General features: G+C 43.6%; 1 protein-coding gene across 3 annotated transcripts in view; it reads left to right on the top strand.

Moving 5' to 3' along the window:
- LOC135509162 (UPF0606 protein KIAA1549-like) overlaps nucleotides 1-21597 on the top strand; it is an 85396-nt gene that overhangs the window by 56639 nt on the left and 7160 nt on the right. For all 3 annotated transcript variants that reach the window (XM_064929582.1, XM_064929580.1, XM_064929581.1), the window contains 9 exons: nucleotides 2795-2969; nucleotides 4008-4195; nucleotides 7360-7592; nucleotides 8848-8996; nucleotides 12111-12125; nucleotides 12878-13098; nucleotides 13885-14120; nucleotides 18353-18491; nucleotides 19999-20319. In XM_064929582.1, coding sequence (XP_064785654.1) covers nucleotides 2795-2969; nucleotides 4008-4195; nucleotides 7360-7592; nucleotides 8848-8996; nucleotides 12111-12125; nucleotides 12878-13098; nucleotides 13885-14120; nucleotides 18353-18491; nucleotides 19999-20319 — 1677 coding nt within the window. The remainder of the gene's footprint in view (nucleotides 1-2794; nucleotides 2970-4007; nucleotides 4196-7359; nucleotides 7593-8847; nucleotides 8997-12110; nucleotides 12126-12877; nucleotides 13099-13884; nucleotides 14121-18352; nucleotides 18492-19998; nucleotides 20320-21597) is intronic.

Below are 21597 nucleotides of genomic sequence, written 5' to 3'. Positions count from 1 at the left end.
TGTGACTGGAACGAATTGCAAAAATCGTTGAAGTTGGAGACTTTTATCTCCCTCACCAATTTCAAACATCTGCTATCTGAGCAGCGAACCAATCGCTGCAGCTGTACATAGTCTATCGGTAAATAGCCCACCCAATTTTACCTACCTCATCCCCATACTGTTTTTATTTATTTACTTTTCTGCTCTTTTGCACACCAATATCTCTACCTGTACATGACCATCTGATCATTTATCACTCCAGTGTTAATCTTCAAAATTGTAATTATTCGCCTACCTCCTCATGCCTTTTGCACACAATGTATATAGACTATATATGTATATAACTTGTTTACTCCATGTGTAACTCTGTGTTGTCTGTTCACACTGCTATGCTTTATCTTGGCCAGGTCGCAGTTGCAAATGAGAACTTGTTGTCAACTAGCCTACCTGGTTAAATAAAGGTGAAATAAAAACATTATTTTTTGGGGAAATTGCTCCCAAGGATGAACCAGACTTGTGGAGGTCTACAGTTTTTTCTGAGGTCTTGGCTGATTTCTTTTGATTTTTCCATGATGTCAAGCCAAGAGGCACAGAGTTTGAAGGTAGGCCTTGAAATACATCCACAGGTACACCTCCAATTGACTCAATTGATGTCAATTAGCCTAACAGAAGCTTCTAAAGCCATGACGCATTTTCTGTAATTTTCCAAACTGTTTAAAGGCACAGTCAACTTAGTGTATGTAAACTTCTAACCCACTGGAATTGTGTTACAGTGAATTATAAGTGAAATAATCTGTCTGTAAAAAATTGTTAGAAAAATTACTTGTGTCATGCATAAAGTAGATGTCCTAACCGACTTGCCAAAACTATAGTTTGTTAGCAAGAAATGTGTGCAGTGGTTGAAAAAAAGTTTTAATGACTCCAACCTATGTGTATGAAAACTTCCAACTTAAACTGTTTCTACTGTAGTAGGTCAAAGCTGTGTGCTGGAAAACCTTGTTACAGCATGGGTGAAATAGGCATCGTGGTACAGCATGGGTGAAATAGGCATCGTGGTACAGCATGGGTGAAATAGGCATCGTGGTACAGCATGGGTGAAATGGGCATCGTGGTACAGCATGGGTGAAATAGGCGTGGTAATAGGCATCGTGGTACAGCATCGTGGGCATGGGTGAAATGGGCATCGTGGTACAGCATGGGTGAAATATGCATCGTGGTACAGCATGGGTGAAATAGGCATCGTGGTACAGCATGGGTGAAATAGACATCGTTGTACAGCATGGGTGTACAGCATGGGTGAAATAGGCATCGTGGTACAGCATGGGTGAAATAGGCATCGTGGTACAGCATGGGTGAAATAGGCATCGTGGTACAGCATGGGTGAAATAGGCATTGTGGTACAGCATGGGTGAAATAGGCGTGGTACAGCATGGGTGAAATAGGCATCGTGGTACAGCATGGGTGAAATAGGCATCGTGGTACAGCATGGGTGAAATAGGCATCGTGGTACAGCATGGGTGAAATAGGCATCGTGGTACAGCATGGGTGAAATGGGCATCGTGGTACAGCATGGGTGAAATAGGCATCGTGGTACAGCATGGGTGAAATAGGCATCGTGGTACAGCATGGGTGAAATAGGCATTGTGGTACAGCATGGGTGAAATAGGCATCGTGGTACAGCATGGGTGAAATAGGCATCGTGGTACAGCATGGGTGAAATAGGCATCGTGGTAGAGCATGGGTGAAATAGGCATTGTGGTAGAGCATGGGTGAAATAGGCATCGTGGTAGAGCATGGGTGAAATAGGCATCGTGGTAGAGCATGGGTGAAATAGGCACAGTGGTACAGCATGGGTGGTAGGCAGCATGGGTGAAATGGGCATTGTGGTACAGCATGGGTGAAATAGGCATCGTGGTACAGCATGGGTGAAATAGGCATCGTGGTGCAGCATGGGTGAAATAGGCATCGTGGTACAGCATGGTGAAATGATTGTGGTACAGCATGGGTGAAATCGTGGTACAGAATGGGTGAAATAGGCATGAAATAGGCATCGTGTGTACGTGGTAGAGCATGGGCATGGGTGAAATAGGCATTGTGGTGCAGCATGGGTGAAATAGGCATCGTGGTACAGCATGGGTGAAATAGGCATCGTGGTACAGCATGGGTGAAATAGGCATCGTGGTACAGCATGGGTGAAATAGGCATCGTGGTGCAGCATGGGTGAAATAGGCATCGTGGTGCAGCATGGGTGAAATAGGCATCGTGGTGCAGCATGGGTGAAATAGGCATCTTGGTACAGCATGGGTGAAATAGGCATTGTGGTGCAGCATGGGTGAAATAGGCATCTTGGTACAGCATGGGTGAAATAGGCATCTTGGTACAGCATGGGTGAAATAGGCATCGTGGTACAGCATGGGTGAAATAGGCATCTTGGTACAGCATGGGTGAAATAGGCATCTTGGTGCTCATGTGAATTTCCTTTCTTTTTTCGCTTTAGACCAATTCCGATTTTCACTTAAAATGTATTTTTTTGTTTTTAATAGTTGTTGGTAACAGTTGAATTAAACCAGGTGGGCTTGCAAAATTCAAGTAACTTTCCCAAAATTCCCAGTTTTCCCTGAAATCCTGGTTGGAGGGTTCCTGGATTTCCTGTTTATTCCTTTGTAATTGAAGGAATCTTCCAACCAGGATTTCTGGAAAACAGGGGAATTTTTGGAAAGTTACTGACATGTTGCAACCCTAGTACCAGGCATTGTCGCAGCAAGCTTTCTAGTCTAGAACTGTGATGTTAACAGTAACACACATCTCCCTGCAGATTGTGAGTACGACCAGGCTGGTGGGAGCGGACCACCCTCTGGATATGGTGTACTTTGTCGACCAGCTAGGACAGCGGTTGCCTGCCATCACCACGGCCAACATGCTGAACAGACTGGATGTGCAAAGGGCAGCCATCGTGTTGGGCTACAGAGTACAGGGCATCCTGGCTACACGTAAGTAGAGCCTTAGAGTGGTTAGAAATGGCAAGACAGCACAAAAAGGGTAAGTCTACCTGCCCACGCTACCTTTACTGGAGCTGAAAGGAACTGAGCTCAGTTAAATTGGAATATGTATGAAGGACCCTAATGTATACACAGTAATCAGCTTTGATGTATGGAGCGCCTCCTCCCTACTGTATCCATGCACCAGTGCATTCATTGGCACAGAATAGTGTTCATTAAGATTTTGGAGCTCCTGATCAAAGGTCAGTAAATAAATTAAAAGTATACAGACTAATTGCTCAGTATATGTTGGTGTTTATTTGGCAGCGTTTGAACTGATTTCCTCATCCTATACACTGGGCCAAATGCTTCACCGCATTATATATCTATGTTGGAGATGTAGGAGTCGAAGCACCTCAAGGGACTTCTGTCCCTGCTTTAAACCTGCTCTTATGGCAAGTGAGGTTTTTCCCAGGGGATATGACAAGCCTTAATTGCAGAGTAGCAGCAGAAGAACAGACAGTGTGTAGCATGCAGTGTAACTACTGTAGCTGTTTATGAATGAACTCCGTGTGGATGTGACGTGGTGTAGTTGGACCAAGGTGCAGAGAATGGATCAGACGAGGAATCAAAGGTTTCGGATAACGTAAATACTTCACCGATAAAATAAGGAAACAGAAGGATCACAGTAATACTTAAAAATAAATAAAAACATTAAGACTAGAACTTACTCAGGCGACACACAAGGAAACCGAAATCAAGCTTCTGTGAACAAGAACAGAAAACACACCTCCTTTAAAAGGGAAATCATAATGAACTGATAAGCAACACCTGAGTAACAAAGAAAGGAACCATGATAGTGGAAGTTTGGAATTCTGATGGGGACATAAACACGTAGACACAGACAGACGTATACACACATGCAAGCATACACACACGCACACACACAGACAAAGACATACCGACATGCACACGCATGTAATTACACACTCCATAATGTTGTATGCCATGTTATATGTTATTGATGTATCTATGGCCTTTTTCCTGTAGCTGTGGAGAAGGTGGCAGGGTACCCTCCTCCAGACACGGAGAACACCAGCATGTGGATCATCATAGGCGTGGTGGTGCCGCTAGGCGTGGTCATCGTTATCATCTCCATCCTCTACTGGAAGCTGTGTCGCACCGACAAGTTGGAGTTCCAGCCCGACGCCATGATCACTGTCCAGCAAAGACAGAAGGTGAGGAGAGGAGGAGGGACGATGGACCTAGAGCATGGTCCTAGTTCCCTGTTTCTCTCTGTGTTTATCCACCTCTTTTAACCTGCTGTCATCATCTTTCCATCTCTGGATGTGTTGGCTCTTACATGTTATGTTGCCTGTCTCTGTCCATAACCACTGTTTTATATGTGCCTACTCTACGCAGACTACGTTGAATTAGTTTCAAGCCTTTTCTGTTCTAAACATTTTTCTAACTATGTATCCCTCTCTGGCCTATCTACAGCACCTCTGTATGTGGTATATTGTATTGTTAGTTATCTCTCACACTGACAGCTATTTTTCCTCCTCTACCTTCACACACAGCATGGAGAGATTTGTGTTATCAGCCAGTCGGCTCCTCTGTGTCTCTCCACTGTTTGTGTTATACAGTTATCTCCCCTCTTAAGGACATATCTGTATCCAGGCCTCTATATCTCCCTGGCAGTGCATTCCTCACCCCGTACTTGTTATTATTTGAGGGCTGTAGTTCTCACACTATGGGGAGTTGTGGTGGTCTCAGGTTTGATCTCTGTGGGGTGAAGCCTAACTTCATATTCAGTCAAATTTTCACTTAGTCATCCATTGATGTCAATGGGAGACCAAGTGAAAATGTGACTTAAGTGGGATTTGCGCTGTGCTGTACTGTATGGGAGCTTAGAGTAGTAGCGTACTATCTCTCTCCCCTGCTGCCAGTGATCCAGTCTCATGCTGGAGAGGATCACAGGCTCCCTATGTGGCAGCAGCCCATGCTTGAGAGAGGATCACATGCTCGCTATGTGACAGGCAGCCCAACAGTAATTGGCTCTCGCTGCAGTAAGGCACAGCAGCTGTGTTCTTGCCCAGGGCTGCTCCCACAGTTCTGCAGCTCCACACAGCTCTACAAGATCCCCCTGGCTGACAGTATCACACACGCACGCATACATGGACACACACACACAGAGACACCCTGCATAATACACACTCGTTGCTATCCAGACAGACAGGATGTGCTCTGACTACTGCTGCTGCTGCTGGGGGCTTTCTAATGTCTATCCTCCTGGTATCACACAGACACACATGCTGCCCCTCATATACTGTCCTGCTCTGCTATTATTAGACTGCCTGGTCTGTCTGTGTTGTTGTTATGGGTTACCCTGTCTCTGATTGATCTGTCTGTCTGCCTTCTTTTCCTCTGCCTCTGACCTCTCTGTCCAGTTGGAATGAGGCAAATGCAGATTAATATGTACAAGCATCTATCCTTCCTTACCTCAGTCTAAGACCTCTACCATCCATCAATCACGTAACACCTCTCCTCTTTCCATTTCCATCTCTTTTCCTCTTTCTATTTCTGTTCAGTCCGCTCAACATTTCAGGGAATCATCGTTCAGGGAATCAAGGTCTCCTCTTCCAATCAAGAGGCAAATAATGATTACTGAGAGTGAGGAGGAAGAGGAGGGGGAAGAAGAGGAAGAGGAAGATGAGAGAAAGGGGAAGGTACAAAGTAGAAGGTTGTAGTTCGTAGAAGACCCTGAACAGAATGGGTTGTGTAGTGTGTAGTGGATTTGAATCTATTGGCAATAAAGTCCCATGGTAGTGAATGGAAAAACCCAAGGAGCTGGTCAACTCATCACATGTATCAATCACCATCCCACCCACTGCATCCAATCAGGGACCAAACCTTCCTCCTCCCAAGCCAAAGCCCAAGCAGAAAAGTGAGAGCTATGAGGAGGAGGAGGAGGAGGAAGAAGAGGAGGAGGAAGGAAGAGGAGGAGGAGGAGGAGGAGGAAGAAGAGGAGGAGGAGGAGGAAGAAGAGGAGGAAGAGGAAGATGAGAGAAAGGGGAAGGTACAAAGTAGAAGCTAGTAGTTCGTGGATGACCCTGAAGAGAATGGGTTGTGTAGTGTGTAGTGGATTTGAATCTATTGGTTGTTGTGAGTAGAGAATGATAGCAAATCGGCCCTGTAGTCAAGGGGCAATAAAGTCCCATGGTAGTGAATGGAAAACCCAAGGAGCTGGTCAACTCATCACATGTATCAATCACCATCCCACCCACTGCATCCACTCAGGGACCAAACCTTCCTCCTCCCAAGCCAAAGCCCAAGCAGAAAAGTGAGAGCTATGAGGAGGAGGAGGAAGAAGAAGAAGAGGAGGAGGAAGATGAGGAGGAGGAAGAAGAGAAGAAGAAAACCGTGTTGAAAGGGAAGCAGAAGGTACAACGTACTGTAGTAAGATAGTAGTCTTTTCCATATTAGACGTGCTGGCCTGTCTTCAGGCTTTAGAGAGGGCGGGTCAGACACTGAGATGTCATCTAGTCTGGCCTAGTACTCATGTTTGTATATTATAGAAAAACAAAGGATTTGTTGAGATCTTGGCTTCATTGTTTTAGATGCTTATCATCATTGCAGTTTTGGAAGTCTCATCCAAATAGGCCATATAGTGAATGGATATCATACTATAATGTACAGTATCAGTATAGTAGTTCCTCATCAGACTAGGCCACGGTTTTGACAACAGGTGTAGACTAACAAAATGCTTACTTACTTTTCAATCAGAAATCCTTGTGACCCCACATTACTTTCTCTGCTTTTTATTCATTCATGTTTTTTTGACTCCCTGCGCTCCCCCCATCACTCAGTCAGCCCAGTCACTCACTAATCACTACCCCTCCATCTTCCTATCGCTTCGCTCACTCGCTTCTCTCCCTCGCCTGCCTGCCCTACTTCTGTCTGTCCTCCCTCCCGCTGCAGTCGTACACCTGTCTAATGAAACTCTAAATGCAGCTGGCAAATCAATGACTGTGATTTTTTTAAATTCTCCCCTCTCTCCCTCCCACCCCCTCTCTCAATCTCTAAATGTTCCCTTTTTTTCTAATTATATATCATCTTGCTCCTGTACCTTTCTCCTCTCTTCCCCCTTCTCTCATCTGTCTTTTGTCCTCTCACCTCCTACTCCTGTTCCTCTCTACTCTATTTTATCCTCCTCTCTCCCTCTCTGTCTCTCTCTCTCTCTCTCTCTCTCTCTCTCTGTCTCTGTATCTTATCTTCTCTCTCTCTCTCTCTCTCTCTCTCTCTCTCTCTCTCTGTCTGTCTCTGTATCTTTCTCTCTCTGTCTCTCTCTCTCTCTTTCTCTCTCTGTCTCTCTCTCTCTCTCTGTGTCCTCTATCCTCAGCTCCAGGCTCCCAGTGTGAAGGGCTTTGACTTTGCCAAGCTGCACCTGGGCCAGCACAGTAAAGATGACATCATGGTAATCCAGGAGCCTGGTGCCCCCGGGCCCCCACCACCCATCTCCAACACCAAGGAGAGTGCCGCCACCTCCAAGAACAGTGAGATCCACACCCCCAGGTCAAAAGGGACCTCCATCTCCTCCACCAAGGCGTCCCGCAGCACACGCAGGCGAGGAAGGTCAGTAGCCCCCAACAGTTTTTGTGACTGCGTGCTTGCTTGCGTGTGCGTGCTCCTCATTCACCTCAGCAGAGAGATTCCTGTAGAGAAATGCTTTGAAAGATGTTCCATTCACAACAGCACATCTTAAACAATTATTAATACAATAGATATTTGTTGTCTTTTGTTCAGGGAATTCCTTCTATGCAATATAAGCCAGGTAGAAAATATTAAAGCAGTAACATGTACTTTCTACTGTTGCCCGCTCAGTCGGCACCATGACCTACACACCAGTTTCGGAGGAACCTAACGCTGGCCTCTTCACAGTCACACCACCACAGCTAAATCAATGGTGTCAATATGAGATGGTCTATTCTCGTGAGACAGAATGGTCGCTCTGACTAAAAGATCATTTCTTCTCGCTAATTGCTTTAGCTAGTAGCAGATAAATTAGGCTTGAATGCTAGAGTGGCAGTGAGCACTCTCAATCCGGTGATGAGTGTGATGGGTTGCTGTCACATTGTCACTAATGTAGAGCATTAAAAGAGATGTCTTCCATTCTGGACAGCTGTTCTAAAAGTGTTGGATAGAAATTTAATGATACTGTCAATGGGAATAATACTGGTGATCGATTATGACAAAAAGTTTATTTCTTTCGAAGAAAAGCCATTACAAAAATGATTTCCCCTGATGGATTGATAACTATATTGTTTTGTTCTGTTGACCTATTTTTAAAAAGCACTATTTTGTTCATTAAAATAACATCAAATTGATCAGAAATACAATGTAGCCATTGTTAATGTTGTAAATGACTATTGTTTCAGGAAACGGCAGAGTTTTTAAATGCATTATCTACATAGGCGTACAGAGGAGCATTATCAGCAACCATCACTCCTGTGTTCCAATGGCACGTTGTGTTAGCTTATCCAAGTTTAGCATTTTTATTTTTTTTAACTAGAAACTTGGATAAGCTAACACAACGTGCCATTGGAACACAGAAGTGATGGTTGCTGATAATGCGCCTCTTTACGCCTATGTAGATATTCCATTAAGAAAATCTGCCGTTTCCAGCTCCAATAGTTATTTACAACATTAACAATATCTACACTGTATTTCTGATCAATTTGATGTTATTTTAATGAACAAAATAATTGCTTTTAAAAACGAGGACATTTCTAAGTGACCGGTAGTGTATGTGTGGCACGTATTGTATGTGTTCTTACATGTGTGCATGTACACCTATTTGCTTCAATGACATGGGTGCGCGTGTTTTCAGGGACAGGATCTCTCCGTCGGACAGGGACTCCATGGTGAGCGCTGGGTCCGGTGATCGTGAGAAGGAGTTAGCCGAGGAGAACCTGAGAGCCTTCGCCATGCCCAACGACAGCAAGCAGGCCCGCAAGATCCCAATCAATGTTTTAAATGGCAAGTGTCCATGGCAACATTGGATCACATCCATGCTCTCACGTACACAAAGAGAAGAGGAGGAGGAGGGGGAGGAGAGGGGAGAGAGACAAAGAGAAAGAGCAACTCATGTTGAGAGGTTAAACAGGAGAATAGAGAGACTGAGGAAGAGATACAAGCAACTGATGGATAGACCAGGATCGAAGGAGAGACAGAGAGAGATAGAAGGAAGAGAGACTGGGTTAGTGTGAAAGGGGGGTAGGCCTGTCTAGTGCCCCTCTGGCCTGGTTGCTTGAGTGTGTAAACTGTGCAGACAGGGTTAACGCCAGCCAGGCACAGGCTGAACCTGACTCAACACAGAGGAAAGGTTCCAGCAGTACGACGTCACATCCCTTCCTCCTGCACTCTGCCGTACACACACACACTCACATTGTGTCTTACCAACACACACACACTGCCTCTCTCACACACACACTACCTCTCGCACACACATTCTACCTCTCAAGGCTGCTCCTCAGCATGCTAAACACAGCCTCCGTCCCTTTTCCCCTCAGTCTAAATAGGCTTAGCTGAGGCTAGGAGACCAAATGTTATTATCAGCACTGGCATTTCTTCTTCTAAATGAGTTGCTCTGTCCTCTGTCTGTCCTGAATCTGACATAGCACTCAGAGTAGTGTATACACATGGTCCAAGACCTGACATAGCACTCAGAGTAGTGTATACACATAGTCCAAGACCTGACATAGCACTCACTAGTGTATACACATGGTACAAGACCTGACATAGCACTCAGAGTAGTGTATACACATGGTCTAAGACCTGACATAGCGTATACACATGGTACAAGATCTGACATAGCACTCAGTCCAAGACCTGACATAGCACTCAGAGTAGTGTATACACATGGTCCAAGACCTGACATAGCACTCAGTAGTGTATACACATGGTACAAGACCTGACATAGCACTCAGTAGTGTATACACATGGTCCAAGACCTGACATAGCACTCAGTAGTGTATACACATGGTCCAAGACCTGACATAGCACTCAGTAGTGTATACACATGGTACAAGACCTGACATAGCACTCAGTAGTGTATACACATGGTCCAAGACCTGACATAGCATATGCACATGGTACAAGACCTGACATAGTACTCAGAGTAGTGTATACACATGGTCCAAGACCAGCTATACAGTGCCTTGCGAAAGTATCCGGCCCCCTTGAACTTTGCGACCTTTTGCCACATTTCAGGCTTCAAACATAAAGATATAAAACTGTATTTTTTTGTGAATAATCAACAACAAGTGGGACACAATCATGAAGTGGAACGACATTTATTGGATATTTCAAACTTTTTTGACAAATCAAAAACTGAAAAATTGGGCGTGCAAAATTATTCAGCCCCCTTAAGTTAATACTTTGTAGCGCCACCTTTTGCTGCGATTACAGCTGTAAGTCGCTTGGGGTATGTCTCTATCAGTTTTGCACATCGAGAGACTGACATTTTTTTCCCATTCCTCCTTGCAAAACAGTTCGAGCTCAGTGAGGTTGGATGGAGAGCATTTGTGAACAGCAGTTTTCAGTTCTTTCCACAGATTCTCGATTGGATTCAGGTCTGGACTTTGACTTGGCCATTCTAACACCTGGATATGTTTATTTTTGAACCATTCCATTGTAGATTTTGCTTTATGTTTTGGATCATTGTCTTGTTGGAAGACAAATCTCCGTCCCAGTCTCAGGTCTTTTGCAGACTCCATCAGGTTTTCTTCCAGAATGGTCCTGTATTTGGCTCCATCCATCTTCCCATCAATTTTAACCATCTTCCCTGTCCCTGCTGAAGAAAAGCAGGCCCAAACCATGATGCTGCCACTACCATGTTTGACAGTGGGTATGATGTGTTCAGGGTGATGAGCTGTGTTGCTTTTACGCCAAACATAACGTTTTGCATTGTTGCCAAAAAGTTCAATTTTGGTTTCATCTGACCAGAGCACCTTCTTCCACATGTTTGGTGTGTCTCCCAGGTGGCTTGTGGCAAACTTTAAACAACACTTTTTATGGATATCTTTAAGAAATGGCTTTCTTCTTGCCACTCTTCCATAAAGGCCAGATTTGTGCAATATACGACTGATTGTTGTCCTATGGACAGAGTCTCCCACCTCAGCTGTAGATCTCTGCAGTTCATCCCGAGTGATCATGGGCCTCTTGGCTGCATCTCTGATCAGTCTTCTCCTTGTATGAGCTGAAAGTTTAGAGGGACGGCCAGGTCTTGGTAGATTTGCAGTGGTCTGATACTCCTTCCATTTCAATATTATCGCTTGCACAGTGCTCCTTGGGATGTTTAAAGCTTGGGAAATCTTTTTTGTATCCAAATCCGTCTTTAAACTTCTTCACAACAGTATCTCGGACCTGCCTGGTGTTTCCTTGTTCTTCATGATGCTCTCTGCGCTTTTAACGGACCTCTGAGACTATCACAGTGCAGGTACATTTATACGGAGACTTGATTACACACAGGTGGATTGTATTTATCATCATTAGTCATTTAGGTCAACATTGGATCATTCAGAGATCCTCACAGAACTTCTGGAGAGAGTTTGCTGCACTGAAAGTAAAGGGGCTGAATAATTTTGACCTGACATAGCACTCAGAGTAGTGTATACACATGGTCCAAGACCTGACATAGCACTCACTAGTGTATACACATGGTCCAAGACCTGACATAGCACTCAGAGTAGTGTTTACATATGGTCCAAGACCTTACATAGCACTCACTAGTGTATACACATGGTCCAAGACCTGACATAGCACTCACTAGTGTATACACATGGTCCAAGACCTGACATAGCACTCACTAGTGTATACACATGGTCCAAGACCTGACATAGCACTCAGAGTAGTGTATACACATGGCCCAAGACCTGACATAGCACTCAGAATAGTGTATACACAACTATGATGAGATAGTGCAGAGCTATGCTAAGACTTGAAGTATTTTTTCTAATGTCTGAGACTGTCTCTGACCTTGGTCTATTGAAATGTGAGGACAAACTGCAGCTTATGTCAATATATTTCAAACAGGATTGCATTCTTTTTAACTTCTATCTTGCTGTTTTCCCTTAACTTTGTGGCTTGCAGGAAAGAATAGAATTGGTAAGAGTTATTCTTCTCTCTGTCGGTGTTGTAGGCATGAGGCGTTGTGACTTGTAACTGCTGTCTGTGTGACCGTGATGTGATGTCCATTATGTTGTGATTGCTTTGTGTTGTGCATCTCATCAATCACCACTATTGAGCTGTCACCTCCCAGAGGTGGGGAACAATGAATCTTGAACAACAAGCTTAGACCTTTTTATTGTAGTTCCTTGTAGGCTACCAAACATCTGAATAAGTGTCTAACATTGGTAAACATCAGACTTGTCATCATTACAAATCATCTGGTTAATGGTTAAATGATTCATCCAATTCAGTGCTGATAAGAATCATCCGTGCACAGAGAATGCTAGTTAATGTAAAAGAGAATTTGAGAACATTTGTTCTCATTGACTTCCCTTGCTGAATAAAGGATCTGCCCCCTGGTGGTGTAAAGAGTTACATGACACCTGTGACTTTTTTTATTTAACCTTTATTTAACTAGGCAAGTCAGTTAAGAATAAATTCTTATTTACAATGACGGCCTACACCGGCCAAACCCAGACGACCCTTTGCCAATTGTGCACCGCCCTATGGGACTCCCAATCACGTCCAGTTGTGATACAGCCTGGAATCGAACTAGGGTGTCTGTGGTGGGGCCTCTAGCACTGAGATGCAGTGCCTTAGACCGCTGCGCCCCTCGGGAGCCCCTTCAAACTTCCAGACCTTGCCTGGTTGTGATGTTGACCTTAATCAATCTCCCTGGTCTCCTTCAGGTCCTCCTCCCATGAACGCCCATGACGAGCATCTCTCCTCTGCTTCCATCTTTGAGCATGTGGACCGCATGTCGCGCTCGGCCGACGGCACCCGTCGCCTGTCCAATAAGATTCAGCTGATCGCCATGCAGCCCATGGCTGTCCCGCCCCAGCACCACAGCCCCACTGTCAACGGTATTAACGGCAGAGGGCCAGAGACACACAGCAGCTTTAACAAAGAGGTAAAACACTGACCCGCCCACACACTAACACTCTTACTCAGACATGTATACAGGTTACAGTAATGTCATTCATTACCTTACATGGAGCATGTATAAACAGTATACGTCTGGATCCTCTCTATTCTCCCTCCTGTCTGGACATACAGAGAAAATAGATTTGATGTCAATGAGACTAACCTACAGAGTGTAGAAAACATCAGGAACACCTGCCCTTTCATGACATAGACTGACCAGGTGAAAGCTAGGATCCCTTATTGATGTCACTTGTTAAATTCACTTCAATCAGTGTGGATTAAGGAGAGGAAACAGGTTAAAGAAAGATTTTTAAGCCTTGATTGTATGTTTGTGCCATTCTGAGGCTGAATGGCAAGACAAAATATTGAAGTGCCTTTGAATGGGGTATGGTAGTATGTGCCAGGCACACCGGTTTGAGTGTGTCAAGATCTGCAACGCTGCTGGGTTTTTCACATCCAACAATTTCCTGTGTGTATCAGGAATGGTCCACCACCCAAAGGACATCCAAACAATTTGACACAACTGTGGGAAGCATTGGAGTCAATATGTGCAGCATCCCTGTGGAACACTTTTAACATCTTGTAGAGTCCATGCCCCGACAAATGGAGGCTGTTCTGAGGGCAAAAAGGGGTGCAACTCAATATTAGGAAGGTGTTCCTCATGTTTTATACACTCAGTGAATATACATCATGGTTAAATGAAATATACATTATGTTTGGTAAAGTTGCGTCTGGCCAGGTCTTTCTCACTGCAGTCATGTCTATTATTTAGATCCAGGTTGCGTTGAGGCATAAGTCTGAGATCGAGCACCACCGTAACAAGATCCGTCTGCGGGCCAAGAGGAAGGGTCACTATGACTTCCCTGCCATGGACGACCTGGTAGACAATGGTCTGACCACTGACCCCAAGGACCAGGACCACATCTACCACAAGGCCCAGATGCAGATCGACAAGATCCTGAACCCTGACATCCACATGCCCTCACTGTTCATGGAGCCTAAAAAGAGGTCAGGTTTTTGGGGGGTAGGGGAGGGGTAGGGTGCACACAGGGAGGGGTGTGCGTACAATAGGCAACATGTATCGGAGGAAGCTGCACACTGCAAAAAGTTAAATCTAAGCAAGTCTAAAGATCTGATATTGAGTGATAATTCACTTAAAAAAAGGTTTTCTTACCAAGCTAAATTATCAAATGTCATATTTCAAGATATTTTTAAGATATTTCACCTTGATCGTCTTAAGTGTAGTTTTAATAAAATCATTTTATTTTTTTTACCTTTTATTTAACCAGGAAAAACCCATTGAGACCCAGAGTCTCTTTTTCAAGGGAGACATGGCCAAGGCAGCAACAATCAATACATTACATAATTAAAACATACAACAATACAATACAACAACATGATCCTGCCTAAGAAAAGCATTTACACTCCTCTGTAACAGAGTCCACCATCAATATTTTTTATTCATTCAGTGGCACTAACATATCTAGATGAAGCATGGATTGTAGACTATTCCATGCGTCTGGTGCACAAGAAGAGAAAGCAGTGTTGTCTAATACTGTGAATGTCCTGGGGACTTTAAGTAGCAACCACCTAGCAGACTGGGTCTGGTAACTGCTGGTGGTGAAGGAGACCAGACTACAGAGGTAAAGAGGGAGTTTACTCAAAAGGGCTTTGAAGATGAACACATACAAATGTATCTTTCTGCGCATATAAAGTGAGGTCCAACCTACCATTTGGTACAAGGTGCAATGGTGGGTGAGTGACTTTGCATTTGTAATAAAGCGCAAAGATGCATGATAAACAGAGTCCAGTCTCTGCAAGATGGAAGTTGAATGCATATACACAAGTCACCATAATCAATTACAGAGAGAAAAGTGTCCTGAACAAGCGTCTTTCTATCCACAAGCAAGCCTTATTATGAAAATAAAAACCCCATTGAAGCTTTGTCACAAGATTATCCACATGAATGTTAAAGGACAACTTGTCATCCAACCAAATACCTAGGTATTTTTTTATTGAATATCCAAAACATACAATATACTTGTAGTGAGGCCGCTCAACTACTACATCATACCAGTCATCCAACAGACTCCCATTCAGAGTGACACACAGAAGCATCCAGGGTCAATGCCCTGCTCAAGGGCACGTCGACAGATCTCCCACCAGGCCAAATACCTAGGTATTTTTAGGAAGACACTTTTTCAATGGATAAGCCACCAGATGTGACAATGCTAATATTCTCTGGCAGAGTTCTAGCTCTGGTAAAGGTAATGAATTTAGTTTTTTGTATATTCAAGACCAGTTTTTCAGTGACTGAGAAGCAATCTTGAGCTCTTCAACAGCCTGAATCAGAGAAGGAGCACATGAATATATGACTGTATCATCTGTAACTTTGCTGGTTGCATCCCATTTCCCAAATCATGAATAAAAATTGAGAACAACACAGGAGCTAAACGGAACCCTGGGGCACACCTCTATTAATCTCAAGAAAGCTAGTTCCTAAATTACTTGTATTACTCTTTTTTTGTTGTTAAAATATGCAAAATTATCTGCCAATGACGTTAGATAATTTAGCTAGATAATTATTTTTAAGTTAATTATCACTCTTGTGATATCAGTATGTCTGTATGTTTCTCGTTTTGAAACTTATTCTCAAGAGAATTAGTCATCCAGCTATTTTTGCAAATGACTGTCAGAGAAAAATAATTTTAAGAGATGTTCACCATCCAGAAATGTTTTGTCAAATTTGTTTTGTTGTGATAACTGAACTCTGGAGAAACTTTCAGTGTCTTTCAGATTGTTCCGCATTGCATGCGTTAAGCAGAGTCACAATGAGGAGAAATCTACCAGTGTGAGAGACATTTTGACATTTGACATTTTGTTATGTCACAGCCTTATTCTAAAATGTATTAAATAAAATATTTTCCTCATCAGTCTACACATAATACCCAATAATGGCAAAGTGAAAACAGGTTTTTAGAAATGGTAGTACATTTATAATAAAATAAAATAAAATAAAAACAGAAATAGCTTATTTACATAGGTATTCAGACCCTTTGCTATAAGACTCGAAATTGAGCTCAGTTGCGTCCTGTTTCCATTGACCATCCTTGAGATTTTTCGACAACTTGGAGTCCACCTGTGGTAAATTCAATTGATTGGACATGATTTGGAAAGGTACACACCTGTCTATATAAGGTCCCACAGTTGACAATGCATGTCAGAACAAAAACCAAGCCATGAGGTCGAAGGAATTGTCCTTAGAGCCCCGAGACAGGACTGTGTCGAGGCACAGATCTGGGGAAAGGTACCAAAGCATTTCTGCAGCATTGAATGTCCCCAAGAACACAGTGGCCTCCATTATTCTTAAGTGGAAGAAGTTTGGAACCACCAAGACTCTTCCGAGAGATGGCCGTCCGGCCAAACTGAGCAATCGGGAGAAAGGCCTTGGTTAGGGAGGTGACCAAGATCCTGATGGTCACTCTGACAGAGCTTCTGAGTTCCTCTGTGGAGATGGAAGAACCTTCCAGAAGGACAAACATCTCTGCAGCACTCCATCAATCAGGCCTTTATCGTTGAGTGACCAGACGGAAGCCACTCCTCAGTAAAAGGCACATGACAGCCACCGCTTGGAGTTTAGGCACCTAAAGATTCTTACACCGTGAGGAACAAGATTCTCTGGTCTGATGAAACCAAAATTGAACTCTTTGGCCTGAATGCCAAGTGTTACATCTTGAGGGCACCTGGCGCCATCCCTATGGTGAAGCATGGTGGTGGCAGCATCATGCAGTGGGGATGTTTTTCAGCGGCAGGGACTGGGACACTAGTCAGGATCAAGGGAAAGATGAATGGAGCAAAGAACAGAGCGATCCTTGATGAAAAACTGCTCCAGAGCACTCAGGACCTCAGACTGAGGCGAAGGTTCACCTTCCGACAGGAAAACAATCCTAAGCACTCAGCTAAGACAGCGCAGGAGTGGCTTTGGGACAAGTCTCTGAATGTCCTTGAGTGGCCCAGCCAGAGCCCGGACTTGAACCTGGTTGAACATCCCTGGAGAGACCTGAAAATAGCTGTGCAGCAACACTCCCAATCCAACCTGACAGCTTGAGTGTAACGGGATTCTTCTGTTGAAGGAGAGGCGGACCAAAACGCAGCGTGGTTATTGTGATACATCTTTAATAAAGATGAAAATAGAACAATATACAAAAAACAAGAAACCGTGAAAAAAACGAAAACAGCCCTATCTGGTGTAACAAACACAAAGACAGGAACAATCACCAACATAACCCAACACAAAACAGGCTACTTAAATATGGCTCCCAATCAGAGACAATGACTAACACCTGCCTCTGATTGAGAACCATATCAGGCCAAACACAGAAACAGACAAACTAGACACACAACATAGAATGCCCACTCAGATCACACCCTGACCAAACAAAACATAGTAACATACAAAGCAAACTATGGTCAGGGTGTGACATTGAGAGGATCTCCAGAGAAGAATGAGCGAAACTCCCCAAATACAGGTGTGCCAAGCTTGTAGCGTCAGACCCAAGAAGACTCAGTTGTAATCGCTGCCAAAGATGCTTCAACAAAGTACTGAATAAAGGGTCTGAATGCTTTAAAACTTGTTTTGTCATTATGGGGTATTGTGTGTAGATTGAGGGGATGAAATTTGTAAGTCGCTCTGGATAAGAGCGTCTGCTAAATGACTTAAATGTAATGTAAATGTAAAACAATTTATTCCATTTTAGAATAAGGCTGTAACAAAATGTGGAACTATTCAAGGGGTCTGAAAATTTTCCAAATGCACTGTATAACATATTATAAAAATGCTCCTTCAGTTTGCAAACATGTTAGGGAAACAGAAAAAGCTATCTCCCTTAAATAATAAACCCTGAACAGTCTGATGTCTCTATTCAAATTGCTGGGATTCCATTCCAAACGACCAGTAGATGATTCCTGGCCTACAAGTTTTGATTCTGTCTCTGTGGTTGCCTCTGGAATAGAGCCCTATTCCCTATATAGCGCACTACTTTTGAGTGTACTTCTTTTGAGTGCACTATGGAATAGGGTGCCATTTTCAGACCAAGTGGTCAATATTTGTGAGCTATAGGGAATAGGGTGCCATTTTAGTGTGTTTGTCGATGCGTGTTTTCTCTTCCATGAAGTGAGGGAAGCAACTGTATGTAAAGGTGGGCTACTACTCTGTATTGACATGTGTCTCTCAATGGCAGGGGAAGGCGTTCTCCCAAGCAGAGGAAGAAGCACCAGCTGAACGGCAGCCTGACTGACGCAGACAAGGACCGGCTCATCTCCAACGACAGTGACGGCACCTACAGGAAATACCCTGGGGTCAACAACGTGGCCTATGTGGTGGGTATACCTGTGGAACATATTGTATACACCAGTGGAGGCTGGTGGGAGGAGCTATAAGGACTGACTCATTGTAATGGCTGGAATGGGAAATGGAACAGATTCAAACATATGGAAGCCACGTTTGAGTCCGTTCCATTTATCCCATTCTATATTCCTTCTATAGCTCCTCCCACCAGCCTCCACTGGTACACTCACACAGACAAAACATACATCAATATTCCTCCAATGGAGATCTCAACCAGAGCAAGGATAAAAGGGGGCTTTAAAAGTCAGTGCCATAATGTTAACAGAAAGAGATGGTCCGAGTCCAGACGTAACATACTGCACATTAAACATGAATGTTCATTTCCCCCCTCTCCTCTCTTAACATTAGTAATACATTAGAAAAATTCAGTCGCTTATTGTCAGAGTTAGTACGGTCAAGAAAATCCTGTCATGGAATTTTAAAATAGTATTTTCCAGGCCTGGAACATTTTGGGAAATGATCAAATCTGAACAGTTTTGGAAAAGTCGTGGAAATTCATTTAATCATTTCTGTTAATGTTATTTATTTTATCAATCAACTAAAAATCAACATATCAGCCATGGTCAGAACGACACCTCAGCAAGATGAGTGGGCCGTCGGACATTGCAGCATCAGGTAGACCGAGCCTATAAAATATGATACAGAACAGCCTAACGATGTAGCCATTTTAAAACAAATGTTGTACCTTCTAGTTAACTGATAGCATGTATTATTGTTTTCGTCATCTCCCCAAAAACTTTCCACCGACATCACAAATAAGGCCATACAAAGTAGATGTACTTTTTTTAACGATTCATATGATTAATTTAAACAATTATTTTTGACAAAACAAACAATTCACTTCGCCATTGTATTAGTTGGGATTCGGTTCAATCGTGGTGACTCTAATCATTTGAATCAAAATAATTTTTGATTATTGAACATTAATTTTAGGAAAAATATTAGATTTGATGATGCCTCCATTTGATTTGGGCATCCAGTGTATTGGTATTGGCATCAAACGTATTTGGTCGTAATGTTGCAGTGTTTTACATCACGGGTGGTCAACCATCATCCAGGGGCGCTAATGGGTGCGCAGGGTTTTATTCCTGTCCCCCTCTGACAAACTACAATTTAGAAATGAGCTTCTCAACCAGACCTTGATAAACTGGCTCTGATGTGTTTGAGCATGGCTTGATCAAAAGCCTGCACAGCCAATTTCTCTCCAGACTGAGGGTTGACCACATGTGTTTTATACAGTTGCCTAACATGTATTCTACTTTGGGGAGGGGTTGTTAAGTTCCTTGCTCAACAACAGGAGAGGGTATGGGATCAGAGAGCAGGCGCACAGTGTCTATCACATTACACTTACTTTTGTATACGTACATAGAGACGCCGCCAATCGTTGGTCATGGAAATTTGGTTAAATGTCATGGGGAAGTCATGGGAAAATCATGAAATTCCATCTCAAAATGTGTATGAACCCTTTATTGTTCCCAGTCGGACCCTGACCAGGCCCCAGAGTCTGGGACCCCCTCCCCCAACGACGACGTGTTCCTGGGCCCCATTTCGCCCCCCCCGGGGCACGCCCCACCCCCGCCCCCCTACATGCCCCCCCAGCCCTCCATCGAGGAGGCCAGGCAGCAGATGCACTCCCTGCTGGACGATGCCTTCGCCCTGGTCTCCCCCACCTCCCAGGGCAGCACAGCCGGCATCACCCTGCCCGGTGTCAACTCCAACCCCCCCAGCTCCAGCCCCCCACCTCGTAGTGGAGCCCACCCTTGGGGTACTTCCTACCCAGCCCTCAGCCCGTTCTCCTCAGTAAGTACTAGGCCTTTCAATAGACCTATTGATTACCTAGCACAACTGTACTGTAAATGTGACTTCAGCCTGCTCTGGAATACTCTAGATATATGTTCTGATTTAAATGAACTCTGATTATATTAGAAAGATTTACAATATTATATACACTGAGTATACCAAACATTAGTAACACCTTCCTAATATGGAGCATCACCCCCCTATTTGCCCTCAGAACAGCCTCAATTTGTCAGGGCATAGGCTCTACAAGGTGTCGAAAGTGTTCCACAGGGATGTTGGCCCATGTTGACTCCATTGCTTCCCAAAGTTCTGTCAAGTTGGCTGGATGTCCTTTGGGTCGTGGACCATTTTTGATACACACAGGAAACATTTGTGTGTGGAAAAACCCAGCAGCTTTGTAGTTCTTGACACAAACTGGTGCGCCCTCTAAATGGCACACGTACACAATTGTCACACGTGTGTGTGACTGGCACACGTGTCTCAATTGTCTGGAGGCTTAAAAATGCTTCTTTAACCTATCTCCAACCCCTTCATCTACAATGATTCAAGTGGATTTAACAAGTGACATCAATAATATTTTAAAATTGTTATTTAATTAGGCAAGTCAGTTAAGAAGAAATTCTTATTTACAATGACGGCCTACCCTGGCCAACGCTGGGCCCATTGTGCGCCACCTAATCACGGCCAGATGTGATGTAGCCTGGATTCACCTGGTCAGTCTGTCATGGAAAAAGCAGGTGTTCTTAATGTTTTGTATACTCAGACGAAGGAGCAGTATATCATAAATGATGTATAGGAATCAGGGAGTTTCCAGTCCTGATGCAACGGCTTCAAACAAATGCCAACACTATATTTATAGTGGATATGCCATCGCTTTACCAATTTGTAAGTCGCTCTGGATAAGAGCGTCTGCTAAATGACTTAAATGTAAATGTAAATGTAAATGCTTTAGATTTACACCGCATTCCTTTCTTAAATATAACACTGTCTGCTGTTCAAAATTCATTTTAGGGCATTTGAAGCAAGACCAGAACATATATGCTACAGATTATAGGCTATTTGATCAGAGCAAATAGTCTATTCAGCTGCTCTAAATAAATTATTTTCTTAGACCGTTCCTGTTTTGTTTTATAAAGTCATTTGAAATGAATTCAGAGAGTAAGAGCTCTGTCTAAAACCAGCCCAATGTATAACCAGTTAGCCAGCTCAGGTGTAGAAAGAGTTCTGAATTCCTCTGTTCTGGTTCAAATTACATCCAACAGAAACCAGAAAAGCCTT

The sequence above is a fragment of the Oncorhynchus masou genome, chromosome 22 (assembly GCF_036934945.1).
Source record: "Oncorhynchus masou masou isolate Uvic2021 chromosome 22, UVic_Omas_1.1, whole genome shotgun sequence".
NCBI classification, from domain to species: domain Eukaryota; kingdom Metazoa; phylum Chordata; class Actinopteri; order Salmoniformes; family Salmonidae; genus Oncorhynchus; species Oncorhynchus masou.
This window is presented reverse-complemented; position numbering and strand designations above follow the sequence as displayed.